Source organism: Suricata suricatta, chromosome X (assembly GCF_006229205.1).
Source record: "Suricata suricatta isolate VVHF042 chromosome X, meerkat_22Aug2017_6uvM2_HiC, whole genome shotgun sequence".
NCBI classification, from domain to species: Eukaryota; Metazoa; Chordata; class Mammalia; order Carnivora; family Herpestidae; genus Suricata; species Suricata suricatta.
The window spans coordinates 14,461,263-14,483,312 of NC_043717.1; the positions used below are offsets into that span (position 1 = coordinate 14,461,263).

General features: G+C 44.6%; 1 protein-coding gene across 1 annotated transcript in view; it reads right to left on the reverse strand.

Moving 5' to 3' along the window:
- Positions 1-22,050, reverse strand: part of MAP3K15 (mitogen-activated protein kinase kinase kinase 15) — a gene marked incomplete at its 5' end in the record, with an annotated part of 123,320 nt that overhangs the window by 43,563 nt on the left and 57,707 nt on the right. The window contains 5 exons of the mRNA XM_029929621.1: positions 1,362-1,469; positions 2,905-3,055; positions 7,215-7,374; positions 7,838-7,950; positions 11,548-11,718. Of these exons, the coding sequence (XP_029785481.1) occupies positions 1,362-1,469; positions 2,905-3,055; positions 7,215-7,374; positions 7,838-7,950; positions 11,548-11,718 (703 nt within the window). The remainder of the gene's footprint in view (positions 1-1,361; positions 1,470-2,904; positions 3,056-7,214; positions 7,375-7,837; positions 7,951-11,547; positions 11,719-22,050) is intronic.

Genomic DNA, 22,050 nt, shown 5'->3' on the forward strand with positions numbered 1-22,050 from the left:
TTTCTGCCTAGTTAATGGCAGACATCTCCCCACACTCCATGAAAACCTATACATGGTGAACAGACCCACATAATGAGTGCAATTGTCAAAGGTGCTAGATATTTTCAGGACTAAAATACTTCATTCAAGAAAAGAGCTGAAGAAGTACGTTAGATGCACAGAGACGACAACATGGCTACTATCACAACATCAGGCCTGGCCCAGGATTTCTGTGATCTCTTTAGTGGCAAGTGAAATATTCCCTCTCCTGTATCACTGGTGTGAATGTAAATTAAAATGGGGCAAATATGCCAGGGGCTCTCGAAATTTAAACATATTAAAAATAAATAAATAAATAAATAAACAGAAAAAAAAATAAAGAAATTTAAACATATGGTCTTTAAATCCAGTAGGTCCGTTTCTGGAACCATCTACAGGAGTGTGTAGGCTGAAACCGCCCAGATGTGTGCCGACTGGCTACCACCAGTTACCATGCACAGGTGAGGCCGAAACGTGCGCTGTGGGAGAGCAGGAAAGCAGTTTATGGCTCATGTGTGCTCAGAATGGACCCCCGTGATATGGGAATATGGGAAATATTACATTTAACAACATCAGGGATCAATGTGTGCTCTGTGGAAATACTGTCTATGATGTATGAATCAGTTAAAAAAGAATAAGTTGCAAAATAATAAATATATGCTGTATGATCTCACTTTAATGAAAATACTCCTACACACACACAACGTATGCACGTAGAGGGATGCCTAAGTGGCTCAGTTGGCTAAGCTTCTGACTTTGGCACACGTCATGCTCTCACGGCTTGTGAGTTCGAGCCTCACATTGGGCTCTCTGCTGTCAGCACAGAGCCCGTTTCAGTTCCTGTCTCCCTCTCTCTCTGTCCTTCTCCCTCTCTGTCCTTCCCTAGCTCATGCTTTGTTTCAAAAATAAAAACATCAAAAAAATTAAAACAAAAAATATATGCACATATAATACTCACACTTACACATACATAAGGCAGTTCAGAGAATGGTACAGATGCCTATCCACCAGGTCACTGGGGATGGGAATGGGGACAAGGTCTGGGGGATTTGGAGGGATTTTCCCATCACTCCTTATCTGCTTCCTCATGGTGTGACTTCTTTGTTCAATAAGCCCGTATTCATTCACATAAATATACACACATTCGTACTCACACGCATGTACAAACACAGAAATACATTCGCCATGGAAAAGCCAGCGTCCCCTCTCCCATCTGTGATGATTCCCTCTCGCACTCCCACATCTTACCAGTTAGGCACAGGGGCTAGTCTTGCAAGGGCTCTCCTAGTTTCAGATTAAAAAGCACAGAAGCAGGAGACGGCTGCGTAGGGGTTTCTTCTTACCATTTCTGTGGGTGAGACATGCCACAGGGAAACCGTCTTCTCCTCAGCTTCACTGTTTACAGAGACATACGAAGGCTGGTAGGCTTTGGTCGGTTCTATCAGCAGCACCTGCAGGAACAGACCGCCGTGACGCACAGGAATGTCCCAGACGGGTCACTCTGGCCAGTGAGCAAGTGGGAAGCGCCGTCCGTCCTCCACAAACACTTGAAGACCCACTGTGTGTCAATACTGCTCTAGGGCCCTGGGAATACCATGATCACGACAGTAGTCCCCTCCTGACGTTGGGGGAAGAGTCTATGCTCTGAAGGGGCACATAAGAAACAAACACGTAGGGACATGGAATATGGTCACCTACACAGCTCTGAAGCAAGTGCGACAGAAGAAAGGTGGGGGACACTTTAGACAGAGTGGCCAAGAAAGGTCTGCCCAAGAAGGTGGCAGAGCAGAAACCAAGAGGCTACAGTTTTTGAGAGAAATGAAGCAAACTGGATGATCTGCAGGTAGGTGCCCAAGTCCATGAACAGCCCAAGGGGATGAAAAGTGAGGTGACATTCCATTAGTAATGTTTTATTGCTGGGGGAGAGGGAGGGAAGGAGAGGGCGGAGATGGGGAGAAAGGAGAGAGGGAGTGGGGAGAGGGGAGAGAGAAAGGATTTCCAAAGCAAATAAAGCAACTTAATTAAGATCGCTAAATCTGGGTAGAGACTACGTAAGTGTCTTTTTCTGTTATTTTTTTGTACCTTTCAATAGGTTGGAAATATTTCATAATTAAAATAAGATTTTAAAACTTATTGCCCAAGAACATCATTATCATAATCATTTCAAACAACTTAATCTCTATTAGCAGTTTAATGAAATTCCTTAACATGGCATGTTCACAAAACCTCATGGCATAAATACGAAATACAGTCATGTAAAGTTCAATATCTAGGATGCTTACCTATCTTATATACGACTCCTTATAAGACGGTCATAACATTGAAACAGAAACTTCATGAAAAGTTAATAGCCATTCTGCTTTCCAGTAACATTTTAAACCTTAATTAGTGGCACTGGAGGCAGACCAAAGCTTAAGGGGAAATAGCATCAAATTCTAAATTTTCACTCTTAGTTTTGGACTCATTTAGAAGAGGGTTTCTGCACCTCGGCACCGCTGAGACTTGGGGTAGACAATTCTGTGTTGGCGAAGGGGCTGTCCTATGCACAGTGGGATGTCTGGAGGCATCCCTGGCCTTCACCCCCCCTAGGTGCCAGTAGCAACACCTGCCTCGCAGTTGTGACAACCAAAGATGTCCCCAGATAGTGCCAAATGTCCCCTGGGAGACAAAATGATCCTCAGTTGAGAACCACTATTTTAAAGGGCAGAGCCCACTTTTTCTAGTGAGCTGATCTATCCCCGGCTGGTTCTACCAAAGACGGACAGATGTCTTAACATTTTCAGTTACTCGAAGGTTTTCTACCTTTCAGAGCATTCAATAATTAGAGAGCACCAATCCCCTGTTTCTTTGGCTCAATCTGAGAGAAATGGATTTAGCATGACTTACTGGAAATCTGAGTCCATTGGTAACTTCATTTGTTGCCTCAAATATTATATCTAACCAGAAGTTAAGGCGTTCTTGCCTGGGTGGATGTTCAATAATGGGTTTCCTGAAGTGCTGAATTAACAACAAGTTCTGAACTAACGATCGGAGGTACCTGGAAAAATCACAAGCACCAATAAATTAGAACCTTCAAGAATGGAATTCAATTCTACTCCCTTCAAAAAAGGTTTCCCAAGGGTGCCTGGCTGGCTCAGTCAGTTAAGCATCCGGCTTTGGCTCAGGTCATGATCTCACAGTTCGTGGGTTCGAGCCCCGCGTCGGGCTCTGTGCTGACAGCTAGCTCAGAGCCTGGAGCCTGCTTCAGATTCTGTATCTCCCCCTCTCTCTGACCCTCCCCTGCTCGCGCTGTCGCTCTCTGTCTCTCAAAAAAAAAAATAAATAAAAAGTATTTTAAAAAAAACTAAAAAAAAGAAAGAGGTTTCCCAAAAGGTTAATTTACTTAAATTCATAGTGTATACTGAGTGCTTCTTAATCATTTGGCAGCCACCCACTTCATTAAAAGAAGCCCAAGCAGCGGGCAAAATAAGTTTGTCCAGCAAAGTCATATGATATGGCTTTTTACCAACTTTGGGCTAATGGTATTCATAGTTTTTTTTTAATGTTCTTTATTTATTTTTAAGAGACAGAGAGAGACAGCGCGAGCAGGAGAGGGTCAGAGAGTGAGCGAGATACAGAATCCGAAGCAGGCTCCAGTGCTCTGAGCTAGCTGTCAGCACAGAGCCCGCAGGGCTTGAACCCACAAACCGTGAGATCCCAGAACCGTGAGATCCTGACCTGAGCCAAAGCCTGAGGCTTAACGACTGAGCCACCCAGGCACCCCTGGGCTAATGGTATTCAAAGTGTAAACACTGGCAAGCGTTTGCTAACAACTGTCTTAATAACAAAAGCATGTAGCTTGAAATTCAAAGCAACTGCAAAATGACAAAATTTCAAACCCACAGTCTTTTTTAAATTAACCTTTTTATTTTCAGGTAATTGTAGATTTATGTACAGTTGTAAGAAATAATACAGAAGTTCCCACATAGCCTTGGCCTGGTTAATGCCAACGATGACGGCTTATAAAATTCGAGAACAAGATCACAAGCAGAATATCAACACAGGTACAGTTAAGATAGAAAACATATTCACTGTCACAAGGGTCCCCCATGTAACACGCCAGCCTCCTCCTATCCCTCTCTTCTCCTCCTCGGGCCCAGACGGTCACAAATGTGAAACTCATCGTATTTTTTTTATTAGATCTGACCAGGTAGATTTTGAAGTTATCAGCTCTGTGATCTCCCCACCTCTTTACGGTCTTCAGGCTAATTCAAGTTCACTGGCAGTGAGCGGGGATGGGGCAGCTGAAAGCCCTGCGGTATTATTTTGCTCTCTGAGGACAAAGTCTGGTGCTGTTCCGTGAAGCACATCGGCTAGACTCAGACTGACTTGCGTGGCTACGATACAGTGAAGGACCAATTTTGTAGGCCTGGGTCCTCCAAACAAAGCTCTGGCCCTGGGCTGGCTTCTGTGACATCACCTCTAAGCCCTTGGGACATCCAGCCTGATAAGACTGTTTTTGGTGACCTGGGGCCTTGGGCCATGCTGTACCAGTGCCATCTCTACAGAAGCTGGGGACTCAGTGACTAAGGTCAACTACATGGGGTGTGGCATGCCTACATGACTGACACCCTCCATAAGACCCTGGATACCAAGACCTGGTGAGCTTCCCTGGCTGTCAGTACTCGGTGTGTGTCGCCATGCATTGTTGCTAGAAGCACTGTCCAGGCCACTCCACCGGGCAAGGACAACCAGAAGCTTGGATCTCCTCTCTCCTGGACTCTGTCTATCCTATGTGACTTCAGCCTTTGCTGATTTCTATCTGTATAGTTTTATAATAAACCTTAGCCATGAGTACAACAGCTTTTCTGAGTTCTGTGAGTTTTTCTAGTGAATCATGAACCTCAGGGTGGTGTCAGACCTACAAAATCAGGTCGCAACACCCTAAGTTGGTGTAGGTGCTAATGTAATTAGAATGTGTTCGAGGCGTGGCTGTTGCCTCCCTGGAGTCAGCTCTGTCTAGCTGGGGTGCAGCAAAGCGCCTTAAAAATAGAATTCTGGAAACAACAGCCACTCCAGGAAGGCTGGAGACTCCACCTTACTATCTACCGGCTCAGCCTGAGAAAAATTTCAAGAGGGTGAGACAGTTTGGGGATCAAATTTAGTTCCTTCAGATTGGGAAGAAATAAGGCCTAACTAAACATATCTGAAGAGATTCCGACCCCTGGGAGTCCAGATTGGCCCAGTGAGCGGGGAAATAACGAGGCAGATGAACATGGACAATTAAAAGTAAAAAATTTTAAATTATGTGTGTAATCCAAACGCATTTTAGACAAATCAGGGAAAGAGAGAAGTTAAAAGAAAAACAAAAGATTAAAAACTTCTTATAAGGCTTCTTCCCTGAGATCGCCGCTGTTGATATTTTACGGGAAAATCCATCATACACGTTAATTACACAAATATCTAACGAGCAATCTATTTTGAGACCACAGGAGTCAATGACAATGACAATTCTTTTTTTTTTTTTAACATTTATTTTTGAGAGACAGAGAGAGACAGAGCTTGAGCAGGAGAGGAGCAGAGAGAGAAAGAGAGACAAACACAGAATCTGAAACAGGCTCCAGGCACTGAGCTGTCCATACAGAGCCCAACGCAGGGCTCGAACTCACGGACCATGAGATCATGACCTGAGCCAAAGTAGGACGATTAACCAGCTGAGCCGCCCAGGGGCCTGACATAATGGTGATTCTAATGGAGTTTCATGTCTATTGGCAAGTTAGCTACTGCCCCTCTCTCACAGACGTTGCTCTGAGTCACATATGAAACACAGATTAACTAAAAGACCACACAGAACAGTGGTTCTCAGACCAGCAGTATCAGACTCAATTGCAAATGCAAATTCTCAGGCCCCACCCTAGACCTTTGGAACCAGCTATCCTAAGGGCTGTCTGTCCCAGCTGTCTGTGTTGTAAACAACAGAGCTGATTCTGATACACACTGAAGTTTGAGAACCACTGAGAGAGGAAAGTATACCCTGCGACTGGCTTTTCTGATTCTACCATAAACCGATAAAGCACGAGCACACGTCCACGCCTCCCAGCGGTCTCTCTTGCCGTTGTCATGGTTACATGATGGGCTAAGCTAGGGCCACTGCTGTGCCACCATCTTCTTGACCGTATCTTGGTCATTTACTTCCACTTTTCATGTGTGATACTTATCACTTTCTGGGCATGCTTTTAGCTTTACTACCTGCTTTCTCACAACTAGGTTTTGTTCCTGGAGACCGAGATGACGACCCAAAGAAATTAGTAAGATTGAGAGTGTCCTCTTGGAGAGAGTGTGTAGAGATATATTCTGTGCATGTATGTGCCTGTCTGTCCTTCCTCCCGTCACACAAAACCAAGTGAGCCTTTAGAGCTGTTCTTGCTGCCCTAACTTTGCTGTACTGAAGAAGTCAGGAGGGGAAGCATAGCCATTGTGACTGTCTGTCGGGAGCCGCCAAGTTTTCTGGCTGCCTCAGGAAAGGATTATCACTCTCCGAGGAGTGAACCAGTAAACAAGATTTGCATCTGGAGGCTGGAGATTGCCATTTCCTGGTCAAAATAATTTTTGGCTACTGTCTTGCTGTGCCAGACGTGGATTTGGCCAAGGTGCACAAAAGATCAAAACCACATTCGGGAATGCAGCTAAGCTTCCCCTCTCCAACGTTGCAGACGCAACTCTGCGTGCTTCCCTTTGAAGCTGTGTCTGGAGTTTGCAGTTTCGGTTTTTCCTTTTCTCTAATATTCATGTGACTCTGTTTACCTGGTAACCGATCTGGGTCAGTTCCCCGCCCCAAAATTCTATATAAGAGGAATTATTTTCTTAATAGAGGAGGAAGAATAAAGGAGAGAGAGGCTTGATCGGAAACCGTGTGCTGTCTTCACTCTCTGTGTCTCCCTCCTGCCCTGTTTTTCTCTCCCTCCCTCAGGAGAAGGACCTGCGACGGAGGCGCACTCAAAGCCGGGGACAGCGCACCTGGACCTGGCGAGCTAGCGCACCGTGGCACCTACAAGTGCCGCTCCAACCTGGGGTGGAAGCGGACGGGTGGACGAGCAGCCCTGGGCCCCAGGATAAGACAACTGTCTTGTGCATTTATCTCACGCTTCCCTGGAGAAAAGCCCTGAGAACAAGATCAGATACTGAGAGAAGCGATGGCCCCACCAGACAGGACTCACCAGACAGGAGGTTTCAGTCTGAATAGCCTCTCCGCTGCCTGGACGGCCTTGCCGACATTGCTGGCCAACATGCTGACAACGAAGAAGTGACCCACGTCCCAGTAACTGTTCATTTTCTCCAAGCTCCCTTTTCTTCCCAACAAACTGTTCAGCTGGACACCTTAAGAATTAGAAATTTAGATGAAGTTAGGAAAAACATTTCCAGTTTCTATCATATTATGCACACCTTTAGATAGAGGAAAGAGCATGCATTTTATCTTGGCTACCATCTCAGGCATGCTATCCGAGAGTAACTGTTCCTTTTGAACCAAAACGCTAGTTATTTGAAGATAATTTTTAACGCTGAATTTGTGTTACCAAAGCACATCAACATCTGTGATCAAAAATAACTTCACTTACAAGGCGCCTGGGTGGCTCAGTCAGTTAAGTGTCTAACTTCATCTCAGGTCATGATTTCATGGTGTGTGAGTTCAAGCCCAGCGTCGGGTTCTGTGCTGACAGTTCAGAGCCTGGAGCCTGCTTCGGATTCTGTGTCTGCCCCTCTCTCTGCCCCTCCCACGCTTATGCTCTATCTCTGTCTCTCAATAATAAAAACATTAAAAAAAATAAAAGAATAACTTTACCTATTTTCCTTAGTTCCATGGAAGTTTCAAACTGCTGTCCCGCAACTACCAGCAAAATTGCCAGGTTAATTCCTGAATACAGGGATGGCTGGAGCTCAAATCCTCTGCGATACCTGCCGGCACAGAACCGCCCGATTCTTACTCTTATAAAAAAAAAATGAGAAATAACGGTACAAGCCCCCCTTCTCATGCATTCCACACAAGCACTCAAAGAGCTTCATAAAAATGTCATAATATTAACACTAAGGAGTTAAAAAAGATTCTTCATCACTTTTATACTTTCTGACGAAAAAATAAGGAAACCCTATCCCCCAAAGCAGACCACAGTTGGATGTCCCAAACACATTTTAAAAGTTAAACTCCATTTGTATCCGGAGCATTTTTTACTCTTGAAATTCTGTCAATTGTAGGCCATTGCTCTGCAGGCTATTTGCTTCTTTCACAAAAGGGAGTCATCTTTTTCACGTACAAAGCAGGACTGGCAGGATCCTGGCCCCCAGACTGCTCGGAGGGTGGTGGCACAGCGTGACAGAGGAGCAGGGGTCTGTCACACTGGGGTACAGAACAACATCCAAAGCAGATAACACCATTTTTACACCTGAAGTTTAAAGAGTGCCATTTTAATTCTTACTCTGTTTTTTCCCTGTACATAAGAAGCTTCTTTCCCTTCCATGAGCAAGTGGAAATATCACGGTTGGGACAAAAGAATTTGATCAATGAAGTAATGACACTAAAACATCCTGAAGTGGCACAGTTCATACCAAAGACTTGTAAACCAGGAGGAATTCGATCACTCGTGTGACAACAATGGAATTAAACACCAACAAAATATCAATTGTGGAAGGGAGAACCTATCATTTAAGTCTGTTGAAATTCAGGTTTATGAACTTTGGGGCATAATACATGTACGCTCAGATGAACCAGAAGACACTAAGGAAGCCATTCCAACCCTACCCAATAAAATTCCAATAAAACTGCAAAACCTTCCCCTTCACTTTCTTTTACTATGAAAGGTTATCTAGGAAGAGGGAAGAGAGGGTGACTTCTCTATGCGTCTTATCCATAAATCAAACAGGCCCAGCTTAGGAGGAGACCAAACAAACTTGGAGTCAGGACTACAGTCCCAGGTTTGCCTCTTACCAGACCCTGCCTCCCGGTGCCCTTGTTCCACGTTAGGACCTGAGGCCCTGAGTTAGAGGATCCCAGGTCTCACCGCACCAGAGACTAGGCTTCATTTGTCCCTGTATCCACTGCCTTCTGAAGTGGATGGAGAAGGGCTCCTAGGACTTTCGTGAAGGAGCCAGAGGCAGTCATTTCCTTACCTGAGGGCCGAATTCTTGGCCACTGTGGTGGCAACACAGCTTTCTATTTCAGCTCTACCCAACATTACTTGGCCCTTAACACCCTGAGCGACTCCTGTCTGTCATACAGCATATCAGGTACCACCGGGGATTAACTAAGAATAAGACAAGGCCCCTGCCCTTCAAGAAACTCTACTATGGTAAAGGTAGTAAGATCCACACACGACTAGTGCAATTAGGGAAAACACAGGCGCGAGTGTGGTAAGTATCCCAAAACTACACAAATCCAAGTGTAGAGGAACTCACAGAAGATAAGTGGGGTCACCCCTAGAAGCTTGAGATATGGCACAAACATGGAAAGATGTTTGGAAAGGAAACCTCCAACACAGCAAATGGCAGGAACAGAGATGGGAGTCTGAACCCCTAAGAAACTTCAGTTGAGTTGGCCATATATCAGGTAGTGGGCGATGGGGCTCAGGGTGAGTTGGAGAAAGTTTGCAGAGCACCTAGATTGGTGATCTAAGCAGTTTGAATTTTTATTTAATAGGGATTGGAGAGCCATGGTGGGTCTCTGAGCTATAGGAGACATAGTGGTTCAATCTACAAGGATAGACTTCCGACACACCAAGTACAGAGCCTACTTGGAATACGGTTAGAACATTCCTGGCAAGAAAGTGAAAAACAAACAAACAAAAGGCACTGACTGGGGTGGTAGCGACAAGCGAAGACTGGCAGGGAGTGAGGGCAGATGAGTTGGTGGAGAGAGGAGGGGAGATGACGGGGCTGGCAACGTGTATGGAAGGAGAACAGGGAAGGGGAGGGGGAGAGGGTGAGGGGAAGCAGCTAGAACTAGAAACGGAGCAGCAAGAGTTCTTGTGACAAACTGGTGAGGTAAGCTGTTGGCTCCCCCTGGAAACTATGTCCAGGTTCTGACATTGCCTCAGTTTCATCACCACCACTTGGGCTCAGGCCACCATCAGCTCTTCCCTGATTTACTGCAGGGGTCTCCTGTTCCCTACTTCTGCTCTTGCCTCTCTGGTAGATAATTTAATAGCCACAAATCCCTTCCTTCCCACTACACGTGTGCCTTTGTCACTTCTCCCACCCACAGCTGGAGTCTATCTCTCTGCCCCCTCGAATTTGGGCTAACCATGTGATTTGCTTACGATGTGACCAACACTGCCCACCAAGCTGGTCTGCCAGGATTAGAACCACAAGCAGAGAAAGGAGGTGAACTACGAAGACCCAGGACCAGTTGCCAAACGTGTATGAGGCCATCTTGGACCTTCCAGCCCTGTGCCTCCAGCTGAGCTCATTTTTAAGAGTGAGGCCAGCACTTTAGGAGTGGAGGCAGCAGAGTGGCTTCCTGGCCAAGCCACAGAATCATGAAAAATCATAGATCGCTGTTTTAAGCCCCAACTTTTGGATTTGTTTGTTATGCAGCTGATGACAGCTGATACACCCATGAAATACCTTCGCAAAACAGTGAGAATACGCGCTAAAAAAGCACGTAGGATCTCGTCTCTGCTCTGTGCTGAGTGCTCTGATGTTATTTCATCTCACTCACGATAAAAGGGGCTTCTGTCCCATTTCTTGTCACTCTCCCCCTGCTCATGCCTCACTGTCCTTGAGCATGTGAAGCAAGCTTCCTCCTTGTCTCTGCCTTTGCTGGCCCTTCCCCCCCGAACGCTTTCTGCACAATTCTCTGCAAGGCTCTTCTCCCAACCCTCACATCTTTACTCACCTTCACTGATGACCCTACCTGAAACTGCCACCAACTCCTCCCAAGTCTCTGCCAGCGCCCTGATGAATTTGTCCCTAGAGCCCTCATCAGCAGGTGACATCCTGTTTTTCTGTCTTTTTTTTGTCTGACTTCCCTTACCAGCAATGCAAGGTCCACAAAGGCGGGAACTCGTGTCTATGTCTGCTGTGTCTTTATCCCCACCATCTAGGAGAGTTTCTGGCATACAATAAACCCTCAATAAACTTTTGTTAATGAACAAAGGAAGGCAGGCGCAGGCAGGAAGGGCTCACTGAGAAGATAATGCACTGATGGCAGTGGAACACAGTTCTGGAAGGAGTGGCTGGGAAGGAGCATGTTGAGCTTCCTTCGTGCCCTTATAAATGAGTCGACTTGTGGGAATAATGTCACCAGTACAAAGCCCACTGTCTATTGGTTTCCTTTTAGGAAAACACATCTGGACAATTCCCAAACCACATGTACAACCTTGTGTTTCTCCCCACTGCTAGGAAGCAGGCAGGCAGGTGCGCGCACGTGCGCACGCGCGCACGCACACACACACACACACACACACACACACACACACACAGAAAAGACCTGGATCCTTAGCCTCTGCAGATCTGTTCTTTGCAGAGATGCATGCGCTATGCCTAGGATGGAGGGCTTACCACTCAATGGCACAGTCTCGGCTGGTGCCATCCTTGCACTCCGAATCCAAGAAGATGTCCTTGTAGATCCTCCCACACAGGCAGAACATGTCAGGAGCTGGGTGGTCACAGCTCTGCAGAACCTGGAGCATGACCTGCAGAGCCTTCTCCTGGTCGCTGGCACTGTTCCTCCTGAAAGAGTTGTGTGGTGAGATCACTCAGGGCTGCAGCAAGACATGGGAGTGCACGGGCGCTCGTCCTGGCAAGGGCTGGCGTGAGGACCCTGCGCTTTAGCAGGAAACCAAAGACCAAAGCTAAACAGCAATTCATTCTCTCATGTTCAAACGTAACAAGTGCTTCACACCCACACCAGTAAATCTCACACTGTCACAGTCCCTGCTCGGCCCCTTCTCTCACTGACTCCCAGACTGTGGATGAGAGCAGATGCAGACCATTGTGTTTGCAAAGACAGAAAAAATAACATGGCAGAGGCTCCTGTAGCTGAATGAACAGCAAGGACTTGGGAAGCTACTCCTAAGTCATGAGGATGACGTGCTTTGACCAAAGGTTCTTCTGGAAAAACGGCACATTTCTACCCCCCCCCCGCCCCCGCCCCGTCCAGTTCAGAAAGCCAAGAGAAATTTAGAAATCTGTTTTCATGCGTCTCGACCTTGCCATCCTCAACCAGGAAAAGATCCCAGCAATTCCTGTTCTCCTGTTTCACATTCCATCCACTGGAAAATAAAATTTAGAAAACAGTTTCTATATTCATAAATCACAGTCTTCTCTCTTATTAACTTATACAGTAAAAATTTCATTTCATACACAGGTAATGGATTCCTTCAATCGTTGTTAAAATAATCTTTGCCACAAAATAACCCAAGTTTGTGGCTGTGAAATATTAAGTGCTCTTGTGAAGAAGGAAACGCCCTTAACCCTGAGCAGGTTTGGAAGGAAATGCCATCGGTCGTGGAGCCTGGTTAAGTCAACTCTGCCTGATCATGTTCATATTCATATTATGATATAGTAAACATCTATAGAAAGAAACAATTTCTATGTAATACTGCTATGAAGTAGTCTCTAGAATATAGTGTCAAGACCAGAAAGCAAGGCATTGAGTACTATGCACAGAGGGCTACCTTTTTATTGAAGCAAAATGTGAATATTTATGTGCTTTTATTTCTTCAAAATGGAAGGATAAACCAAAAGGTAATGAAAGTGGCTACCATTAGGTGGAGGGAGAAAACATGATGAAGAGGACAGGAGTCCAAATTCACTTCTTGGAATATGACTTGGAAGCTCTAAGGTGTTTTTTTTTTTACTGAATTATAAAATAAAATGAGTTTAAAAAATTTTAAATTGTTCCCTAAAAACATCATTTGCCAATAAACACCATCTGAATTTGTGGCTGGAGGCAAACAAAACCAATGACCCTATGCACACAGTTGGTGGCTTACCTACAAAAGACAAACTGATTCACGTGATTTTTTAAAGCACAGCACTTTGTACTTTCCTAAGAGGATATAACTTGTGGAAAAAAATATAAAGGAAAGAAATTTTAAAACAGTTTCTGGTAATCATATTGTTAGCAAAAGTACAGGAACTGGTATTTTGAAAATATTATGTATTACTATAGAATGCAAGAAATAACGATGTCAGTATCATTAGAAACCAGATTTTTCAGGATAAGAGATACAAACACAAAATGAAAGGAATTCAGTAAAAAAATCCTACAGTTCTAAATTTGCAACCAACATCAGTATGCAGTCATCCAGGGGTTTTCCTCGCTCCATCTACCAATGAGCAACTCAGTAGCAAGGAGAACCTCCAAACCCTGATGGGGGCAAATACTACCTCTCACTACAAGAAATGAGGACTCTGTGCAGGAATGGTGGATTCCAGATACGTCTAAGATGATCCTGGAATATCTGAATATAAAGACACAAACCACAAAGTTCATATCAAAAAGACTCTGGAACAACCAATAATCAGTTTTTGGCCAAAGAAGGGACAATATGAGCATTAAGAAGAATAGTAACTATAAAAAAAGATTGAAACATACCAACTGTAATAAAATGAGGATCATAATTATCTTACACAACTTCAGGGGTCACCCATGGAGAACGCTAGGGAACCATCTCATTATTTTTGAAAATTATGATAAGCAAAAAATTTCTTAATATTTTTCATTAAAATTTTTTTAATGTTTATTTATTTTTGAGAGACAGAGAGACAGAGCATGAGCAGGGGAAGGGCAGAGAGAGAAGAACACACAGAATCTGAAGCAAACTCCAGGCTCTGAGCTGTCAGCACAGAGCCCGACGCGGGGCTTAAACCCACGAACTGCGAGATCATGTCCTCTGTGAAGTTGGCCACCTAACCAACTGAGACACCCAGGTGTCCCTCAAAGCAAAAATTAAACATACAGTCTCCTTTTCCCAGATGAACTGTATCCTGGGGGTCACCAAATCACTGATGAGAGAAAATGTCCCTTTACAAAGTATTTGTGCTAATAACTCAGGAATTAATTATAAAATTCAAATATCACTATTTTGTAACCCCTGATGAAACAATGGATGTAGGCAATGATTGTCAAGGGCCATTTGCATCACAGAAAAAGAAAAAACAAATAAAGTACATAATCAACTATGCACTATTCTTTCCAGAAAAAAAAGTGAAACCAGAATCCTAAATAAGCCTCCCAATCTAACTACCAAGTTACAAAGAGAAAAAGGGACAGAGGAACTTAATAAATCCCACCACAGAGGTACTCTCTAAAGGAGATCTGCATTCCCACGTTCACTGCAGCATTGTTTACGATAGCCAAGACCTAGAAGCAACCTAAGTGTCCACCGATGGGTGCATGGATAAACAGAATGTGGTATACACACACAATGGAATATTAATCAGTCATAAAAAGGAATCTTGCCATTTGCAACAGCATGGATAGACCTTGAGAGCACTGTGCTGAATGAAACAAGTCAGAGAAAGACAAACACTGTGATCTCACTTATATGTGGAATCTGAAAAAGCAACCAAACCAAGCCCAACCAAGCTCACAGATACAGAGGACAGACAGATTGGTTGCTGCCAGAGGTGGGGGGGGGGTGCGGAGGTGGGTGAAATGGGTGAAGAGGGTCAAAAGGTATAAACTTTCAGTTACAAAATACATGCGTCTTGGGGATGTAATATACAGCATGGTAACTGTAGTTAATGTGGTATTGTATATCTGAAAGTTCCTGTGGCGCCTGGATGGCTCAGTCGATTAAATGCCTGACTTTGGCTCAGGTCATGATCTCACCGTATGTGAGTTTGAGCCCTACATTGGGGTCCGTGCTGACAGCTCAGAGCCTGGAGCTTTAATTCTGTGTCGCCCTCTCTCTCTGGCCCTCACCAGCTCATGCTGTCTCTCTCAGTCTCTCAGAAATAAATAAATGTTAAAAAAATTTTAATATAAAAATTAAAAAAAAAAGAAAGTTCCTAAGAGAGATCTTAAAAGTTCTCCTCACAAGTGTCTGTAATTATGGGTGGTGATGCATGTCAATGAGACGCCCTATGGTGATCAGTACATAAACTGTACACACATCAAATCATTATGTCAATCAACTGAAACTAATATGCTATCTATATAGCAATTATCTCACAATGAAAAACAATGAAACACCCTTCCAGGGGCTCTCATCTCAGAGGCAATGCCGATTTTCTTTCATTGGGTACAGGATTCTGTAAGACCTGGCTCCCGGTTATTTCACTTTTCACCCCCCACGCCTACTCTGCTCCAAGCTGCACGAGCATCCCTGCTATTCCACGTGCTGATCCCTCTGCCTGGAATGTTCTTCCCCAATATATTTATGTGGTATGTTCCCTCATCTCTCTTTTTTCCATGTCACTCTCTAGTAAGTCATGTTTCCTCTGAGCACTCAGCTTCTGATTGTAACCTGCCCCGCCAGCCTCCCTGTCACCCTAACCTGTTTCTAATAATTTTACTTAGTTTGTATGGTCTCTCCCCATTTAAAAACGTAAGCTCCAAGAGAAGAGGTTTTTCTGTCTGGTTTGTTTACTGCTATGTCCCAAGGCTTAGAACTCGATCTAGCACATAGTAGATGCTCAATAAATATCTGTTAAATGGATGACAAACTGAGAACTAAATGTACTGACATGAAAAGATTGCCATCCACTGACTGTTAAGTGAACAAAGAAAATGACAGGGGCGCTTGAGTGATTTGGTCAGTGAAGCCTCTGACCTTGGCTCAGGTCACCATCTCATGGTTCATGAGCTCGAGGCCCACATAGGGCTCTCTGCTGTCAGTGCAGATCCTGCTTTGGATCCTCTGTTCCCATCTCTCTCTGGCCCTCCCTCCCAAAAATCAACATTAAAAACAATTACAAAGTATGTCCTGTATTGTAAAAACCCTGCAGTATGACATTGAATAGTATGTAAACGCGTAGAACTGAAAGGATATACACCAAATTGAAGAGACAGATTACTTCTGGAACATGAGTGGGACAAGAGATCAGAATTATAAGGGACAACTGCTTTTAAATGTTTTTCCCCAGGTCCTCCCAAAAGTATATAAATGTATTTCTTATTTATGCAATAAAGTACACAGAATAAAAATAGAACACTGGACTGGGGAATCCTATACAGCTAGATTCTGGTTCTTTTCATATCATTTACTACCCATCTGAATTTTGAGCAAATTGCTCACCCTTCCTGGGCCTCAGTTGTTCATGTGCAAAGTATGTTTGACTTCACCTAACTCACCAGGCAACTGTCACCTACAGGTCTGCCGGAGCTGTGATCAGTCACTAAGCATCCTGCCTGCTCGTCTATTTTTTCCATCCTTTTTGTCTTTAAGAGAAAGCTCATAGGCTCAGAGACAGAGTTCCAAAAAATCTTTTTTCTACAGGAACACTCAGAATTAATAAGCCAAACATCTCACTAGACCAGTATCCTTTCCAGGACTACCTCGGTCTTGGGCTGCCCACCAAAAACCTCTGAAGAGATTCCTGCTTCCAATTAGAAGTATAAGACTATGAAAGACCTTCCAGTCTCACAGTAACAATAAAAACCTGGACAATACACAAACTCTACTGAAGAGGAGGAAGAACTTCCTTGATAAATTCTGTAGGAAAACGATGCTTTCGGAGCTGAGCGAAGAGCCACGAAAGCCTCCTTACTGGGGTGCCTGCTGTAGGGACAGACAAACGGAAGAGGGAGCCTTTGGTAGAGAAACTTCACAGGGACAAAGAATATCAGCAAAGTTTTGGGCGACAGCACAGGCTGATGGCAAAGAATGGAATCTGGAAGGGTGCCCAGGCAAAAACAAATCACTTAATGAAAGAACTCTCTTGCAGCACACTCACCCCCTAAACTTTGCCAAGAAAGCTGAGATGAAGGGGAGGCTCAAAGTAGAAAGAGATCACACGCATTATCACAGCACTCCCATGTGGGTCCCTGCGAACTGAAGCCCAAGACTATAGAAACAGCAATTTGAAATCCTCCCTGCTCAAATACTGACAAGATCAGAAAGGTCACAGACAGACGAGAGGTAGGGGTTGGCTTAACCACAACTAAACTGATTAAAATTGAGTTCAGTCCCAACCCACCCATTCCTTAGGAGAAATATATTAAAAAAATTAGTCATATATGCTAATTGCCAGACCTAAGTAAGGGCTCAGATATTCAAGGTAACAAACAAAACAAACTGAAATTATACTTCAGTCTCCAGTTTTCCCCTCCACTGTTCTTTTAGATGAAATGTCTAGGATAAAATTATGAAATGTGCCCCAAATCAAGATAAAATATAATAGAACCAGACCCAGAAATTACTGTTACTAAAATTGACAGTAATTTTACAACTATTATAGACATGGGCACCTGCAAGGCTCAGTTGGCTAAGTGTGTGACTCTTGATTTCGGCTCAGGATCGCACCATTTGTGAGACTGAGCCCCGCGTCAGGCGGGCAGTGCAGAGGCTGCTTCGATTCTCTTTCCTTCTCCCTCTGCCCCTCCTCCACTCATGTGCTTTCTCAAAATAAACTTAAAAAACTATTATAAAGTGTTTAATTAAATAAGTAAATATTCATATATATAATGCATAAGTGTGAAGAAATTAAGATATTTTGTGAGAGAAATGGAAACTCTCATAAAACAAATGAATACCTCTTACACTGTTGGTGGGAATGCAAACTGGGGCAGCCACTCTGGAAGACAGTGTGGAGGTTCCTCAAAATATTCACAAAAGAACTCCCCTATGACCCAGCAATAGCACTGCTGGGGATCTACCCAAGGAATACCGGAGTGCTGATGCATAGGAGCACATGTACCCCGATGTTCACAGCAGCACTTTCTACAATGGCCAAATCATGGAAAGAGCCTACATGTCCATCATTTGATGAATGGATCAAGAAGATGTGGTGTAAATATACAATGGAGTACTACATGGCAATGAGAAAGAATGAAATATGGCCATTTGTAGGAAAGTGGATGGACCTCGAGGGTGTCATGCTAAGCGAAATAAGTCAGGCAGAGAAGGACAGATACCATATGTTTGCACTCATACACGGATCTTGAAAAACTTAATAGAAGATCATGAGGGAAGGGAAGGGGAAAAAATAATAGTTACAAACAGAGGGAGGGAGGCAAACCTTAAGAGACTCTCAAAGACTGAGAACAAAGTGAGGGCTGATGGGGGTTGGTGGAGAGGGGAAAGTGGTGATGGGCACTGAGGAGAGCACTTGTTGGGATGAGTAATGACTGTTATATGGAAACCAAGTTGATAATAAATTATATTAAAAAAATAAAATATTAAAAAAATACAAAACAAATGACTAGAAGTCCTAAAACTTAAAAGTTAAAAAAAAAAAAAAAAAGCACCGAATGAACATAGTATCAGATGTGGACACGGACAAGATGGGGCGCATTCAGGGTGGTATGGCCAGAGACCAGATCTGGACCCTCTGAAACAAAGGATCGGTGACTTGGAATATGGGCCAAGTGCCATTATCTAAATGGGGATGGCTGGGCATGGGAGGAGAGTTGATAAGGGAAAAAGGAAACTTAGGGGGATAAAACCTTCTGTCCCTTGATCATGACGGTAGTTACAGGAGAATATTTATTTGGCTAAAGTCATCAAACTGTGCACTTGAAATGGGTGCACTTCATTGTACAGAAGTTCTACTTTATACCTTAATGAAGTTGGCTCTAAAAATACATAGAAACCAATCAATGTCTCTGAAAGTTAAGTGTCCCGTTGGGCCAATCACCAGTCTCTTTGCCATCAGACACATCCATCCCTCTTTCACCTGCTCTGCTCTGTGTCACGGGGGAGGGGCTCCCCCAGGCTGCCTCTGGGCTTCCGGGGTAGTTGATCACCAGCCATGAGCAGCCAGCGGAAGACAATGGTGGACAAGTACCTGGAGGAGGGGAAGAATGAAGTAGCCAGAGCACCTTCTCCCATTTTTGTGTGTGTTTCCCATGGAGCCTCTAGAAACAGCTGCATTTCTTTTCTAGATTTAGCTCCCAACAGGCTGGCTCAGAATGGTTTCAAGTGACCCTGGCTCCTACATTCTGATCACATCACCTCTTTCCTATGTCACTCCAGCCAAAGGGGTGGGGGTAGCAGCTTCCTGCTCATGTTAATTTCTGAATGGCCTCGGTTCCCTGCTTGGCTTCTCAGCTCTTCCATCACCTGTGTAACCAATTCCATGTATTAAATTTCCTCCCAATTCCATGTATTAAATTTCCTCTACTTTAAATACTTAGAGATTTGTTTCCCGATTGGATCTTGACAGATATACATCTGCCACAAGAAAGCAGGTGCCGTAGTCTGGCCAGATGCCTCATATTTACCTATGGAGAAGGGAACGGTGAGAGTGCGAATAATGCCCAGAAGCAAAGTGATGCATGAACCAGAATGGTTGTCTTCCTACTCTGCAAACAGGACCTGGGTATGCATCAGGGCAGAATCACTATTAAGTCATCCTGTCCTTGCCCCCCTTGTCGCCACCTTTTCCAGTTCCCTGGGACTACCAAGCAAAATCTATAAAGGCTGGGCTTGGGGTGCCTGGGTGACTCCATTTGTTAAGTGTCTGACTCTAGATTTTGCCTCAGGTCATGATCTAATGGTTTGTGAGATCGGGCCCCACGTCGGGTTCTGCAGTATCAGTGTGGAGCCTGCTTGGCATTCTCTCTCTCCCTGCCCATTCCCTGCTTGCACACATGTGTACTCTCTCTTAAAGTTTATTTTGAGAGACACAGAGACAGTGTGATTAGGGGAGGGGTAGAGAGAGAGGGAAACAGAGAATCCCAGGCAGGCTCCATGCTGTCAGTGCAGAGCCCGATGTGGGGCTCAAACCCACAAACCCATGAGATCATGACCTGAGCTGAAACCAAAAGTCAGAAGCTTACCTGAGCCACCCAGACGCTCCTCAAAAGAAGCGTTTTTAAGAAGACCATTTTTACAGTGGACTGGCAGGCCATCGTGTCAAGCAGGGTACCTTCTGAGGCTGGCTGTCCCACCTTCACAAAAGCGACAGAAGGTGGAGAATATTCTTGCTGTGCTCTTGGTTCTGCTGACAGACTCTCAGCGACGTCCACATGGATGCATCCAGTCAAACTCTCCTTCTTACTTCCAAGCTGCAGCAGAAACTAGGATGTGTTCCCTAAAACCCTTTTTTCCCCCTGGGCCCACAGCCAGACCACATTTCCCAACTTCTCTTGCAGTTAGGCTGGGCTAGGAGACTGAATTTTGGCCAGACACATGCTAACAAGTAACGAACATCACTTCCTGGCCAGGCTCACACAAACCTCCCTGGTACAGTCAAAAGTGGAAACGACCTCATGTCCATCGACTGATAAATGAACAGATAAAATGGGGTCTAACAGGACAACAGAGTATATTATTCAGCCACGGAAACTAATTTGCTACTGCTAGATGCTACAACACGAATGAACCTTGACAACATTATGCTAAGTGAAAAAGCCACCCAGAAAAGATCACGTATTATATGATTCTGTTTCTATCTAAGTGTCCAGAATAGGCAAATCCAGAGAGACAAAAAACTAGATGAGTGGTTTTCTCGGACGAGCAGCTGTAGCGGGGAATACGGAGTGACTGCTAATGGATTGCCAAACTCGAACAGTGGCAGTTTCAGGCTGGGGAGGGGAGTTAGGGGGAAAGGGTGGTGGCGGCTGGTGACAGTTTCAGGATTTTGGGGGGACAAGTGATGAAAATATTACTGTGATAGTTGCACGACTTGGTGAATATACTAAAAACCCCTGGCTTGTACTCTTTAAATGGGTGAATTGTAGAGAATGCAAATTACATCTCAGGAAAGCTGTTACAACATACCCACGCCTCACACAAAACATCCCTGGCAGTTGAGCATGGTCTCCCTCATCATCTGAAAGGAGAGCTGAGGATCGAAGTCAGGGCAGAGCATCAAGATGGAAGGAGACTGGAGTTTCAATCACCCGGAGAAGAGATTGCACAACCAGGATCCATCCTCACTGCAATGACTCACAAGTGAAAATAAACTTTCATTATGTTAAGACTGAAATTGATGTGCTATTTGTTACATCAGTTACCCTACCCTGAACAACACACAAGCCGCCAACACTAAGAAGCCACAGGTTTCCTTCATGGTAAAGATCAATTCCCCTCTGAGTCTCCATCAAATCCTACTTTCACGGACACCCTGGGTCCCGCTCCAGGAAAACTTCCGTTGCAGCTGACCCTGACCGAGTCTATGCAGTCCTTCATGTTTCTGGGATACTCTGCTCTGGACCGTGCCCTACTTTAAGGGTGGCATTACCAGTAATTCTGCTTTTACATTCTTCTGTGTACACTGAACATGTATGGCTTACATATGTTTAGTTTCACACATGTACAGAAAAGTTCAAAAGACCTGCCTTCTACTACACCAAGCCCTTCACTGTAGCACTCGGTTATCACCATATGGATCTCCTGCAACTATAGGCCACAGCGGATCACGGAGTCATTCATTCACTCACCCATTCAACAAATACGTACAGAGCACCTACTGTGTGGGTGGCACAATGCTACTAGGCACGGGGGAGACAATGGCCCAGTGCGCTGTGGCTCCTGCCCCCCTCGGATTCTGTCTAGCAGGAGGGAGGATAAATATTAACAAGTAAACACAGAAATGTGCGAGCTGCGAAGGAGGAGAGCAGGTGCTATGAGAATGACTAACAGCAGGGACACTGTTTTTAGATACAGTACTCTTTGCAACACCAACCTTTGAGAAAGGGACATTTAACTAGACCCCAAAGGGTCATCAGATTCAGTCAGGCGAGCAATGAGCATTCTGGACAGAGGAAGCACCCACGAGGAGAAGAGCCTGCCTCTCTTACAAACTGAAGGCAGGGGAGGGTGGGGACAGGGCAGTGAACCCACAATGGGACAGGAGGCAAGGCAGGACCCAGGTCACGCAGGACCATTTCCATAACTCTTAGACGAAGTTTCTCCCTCAATGACTCCTGCTTGCAAGGACTCAGAA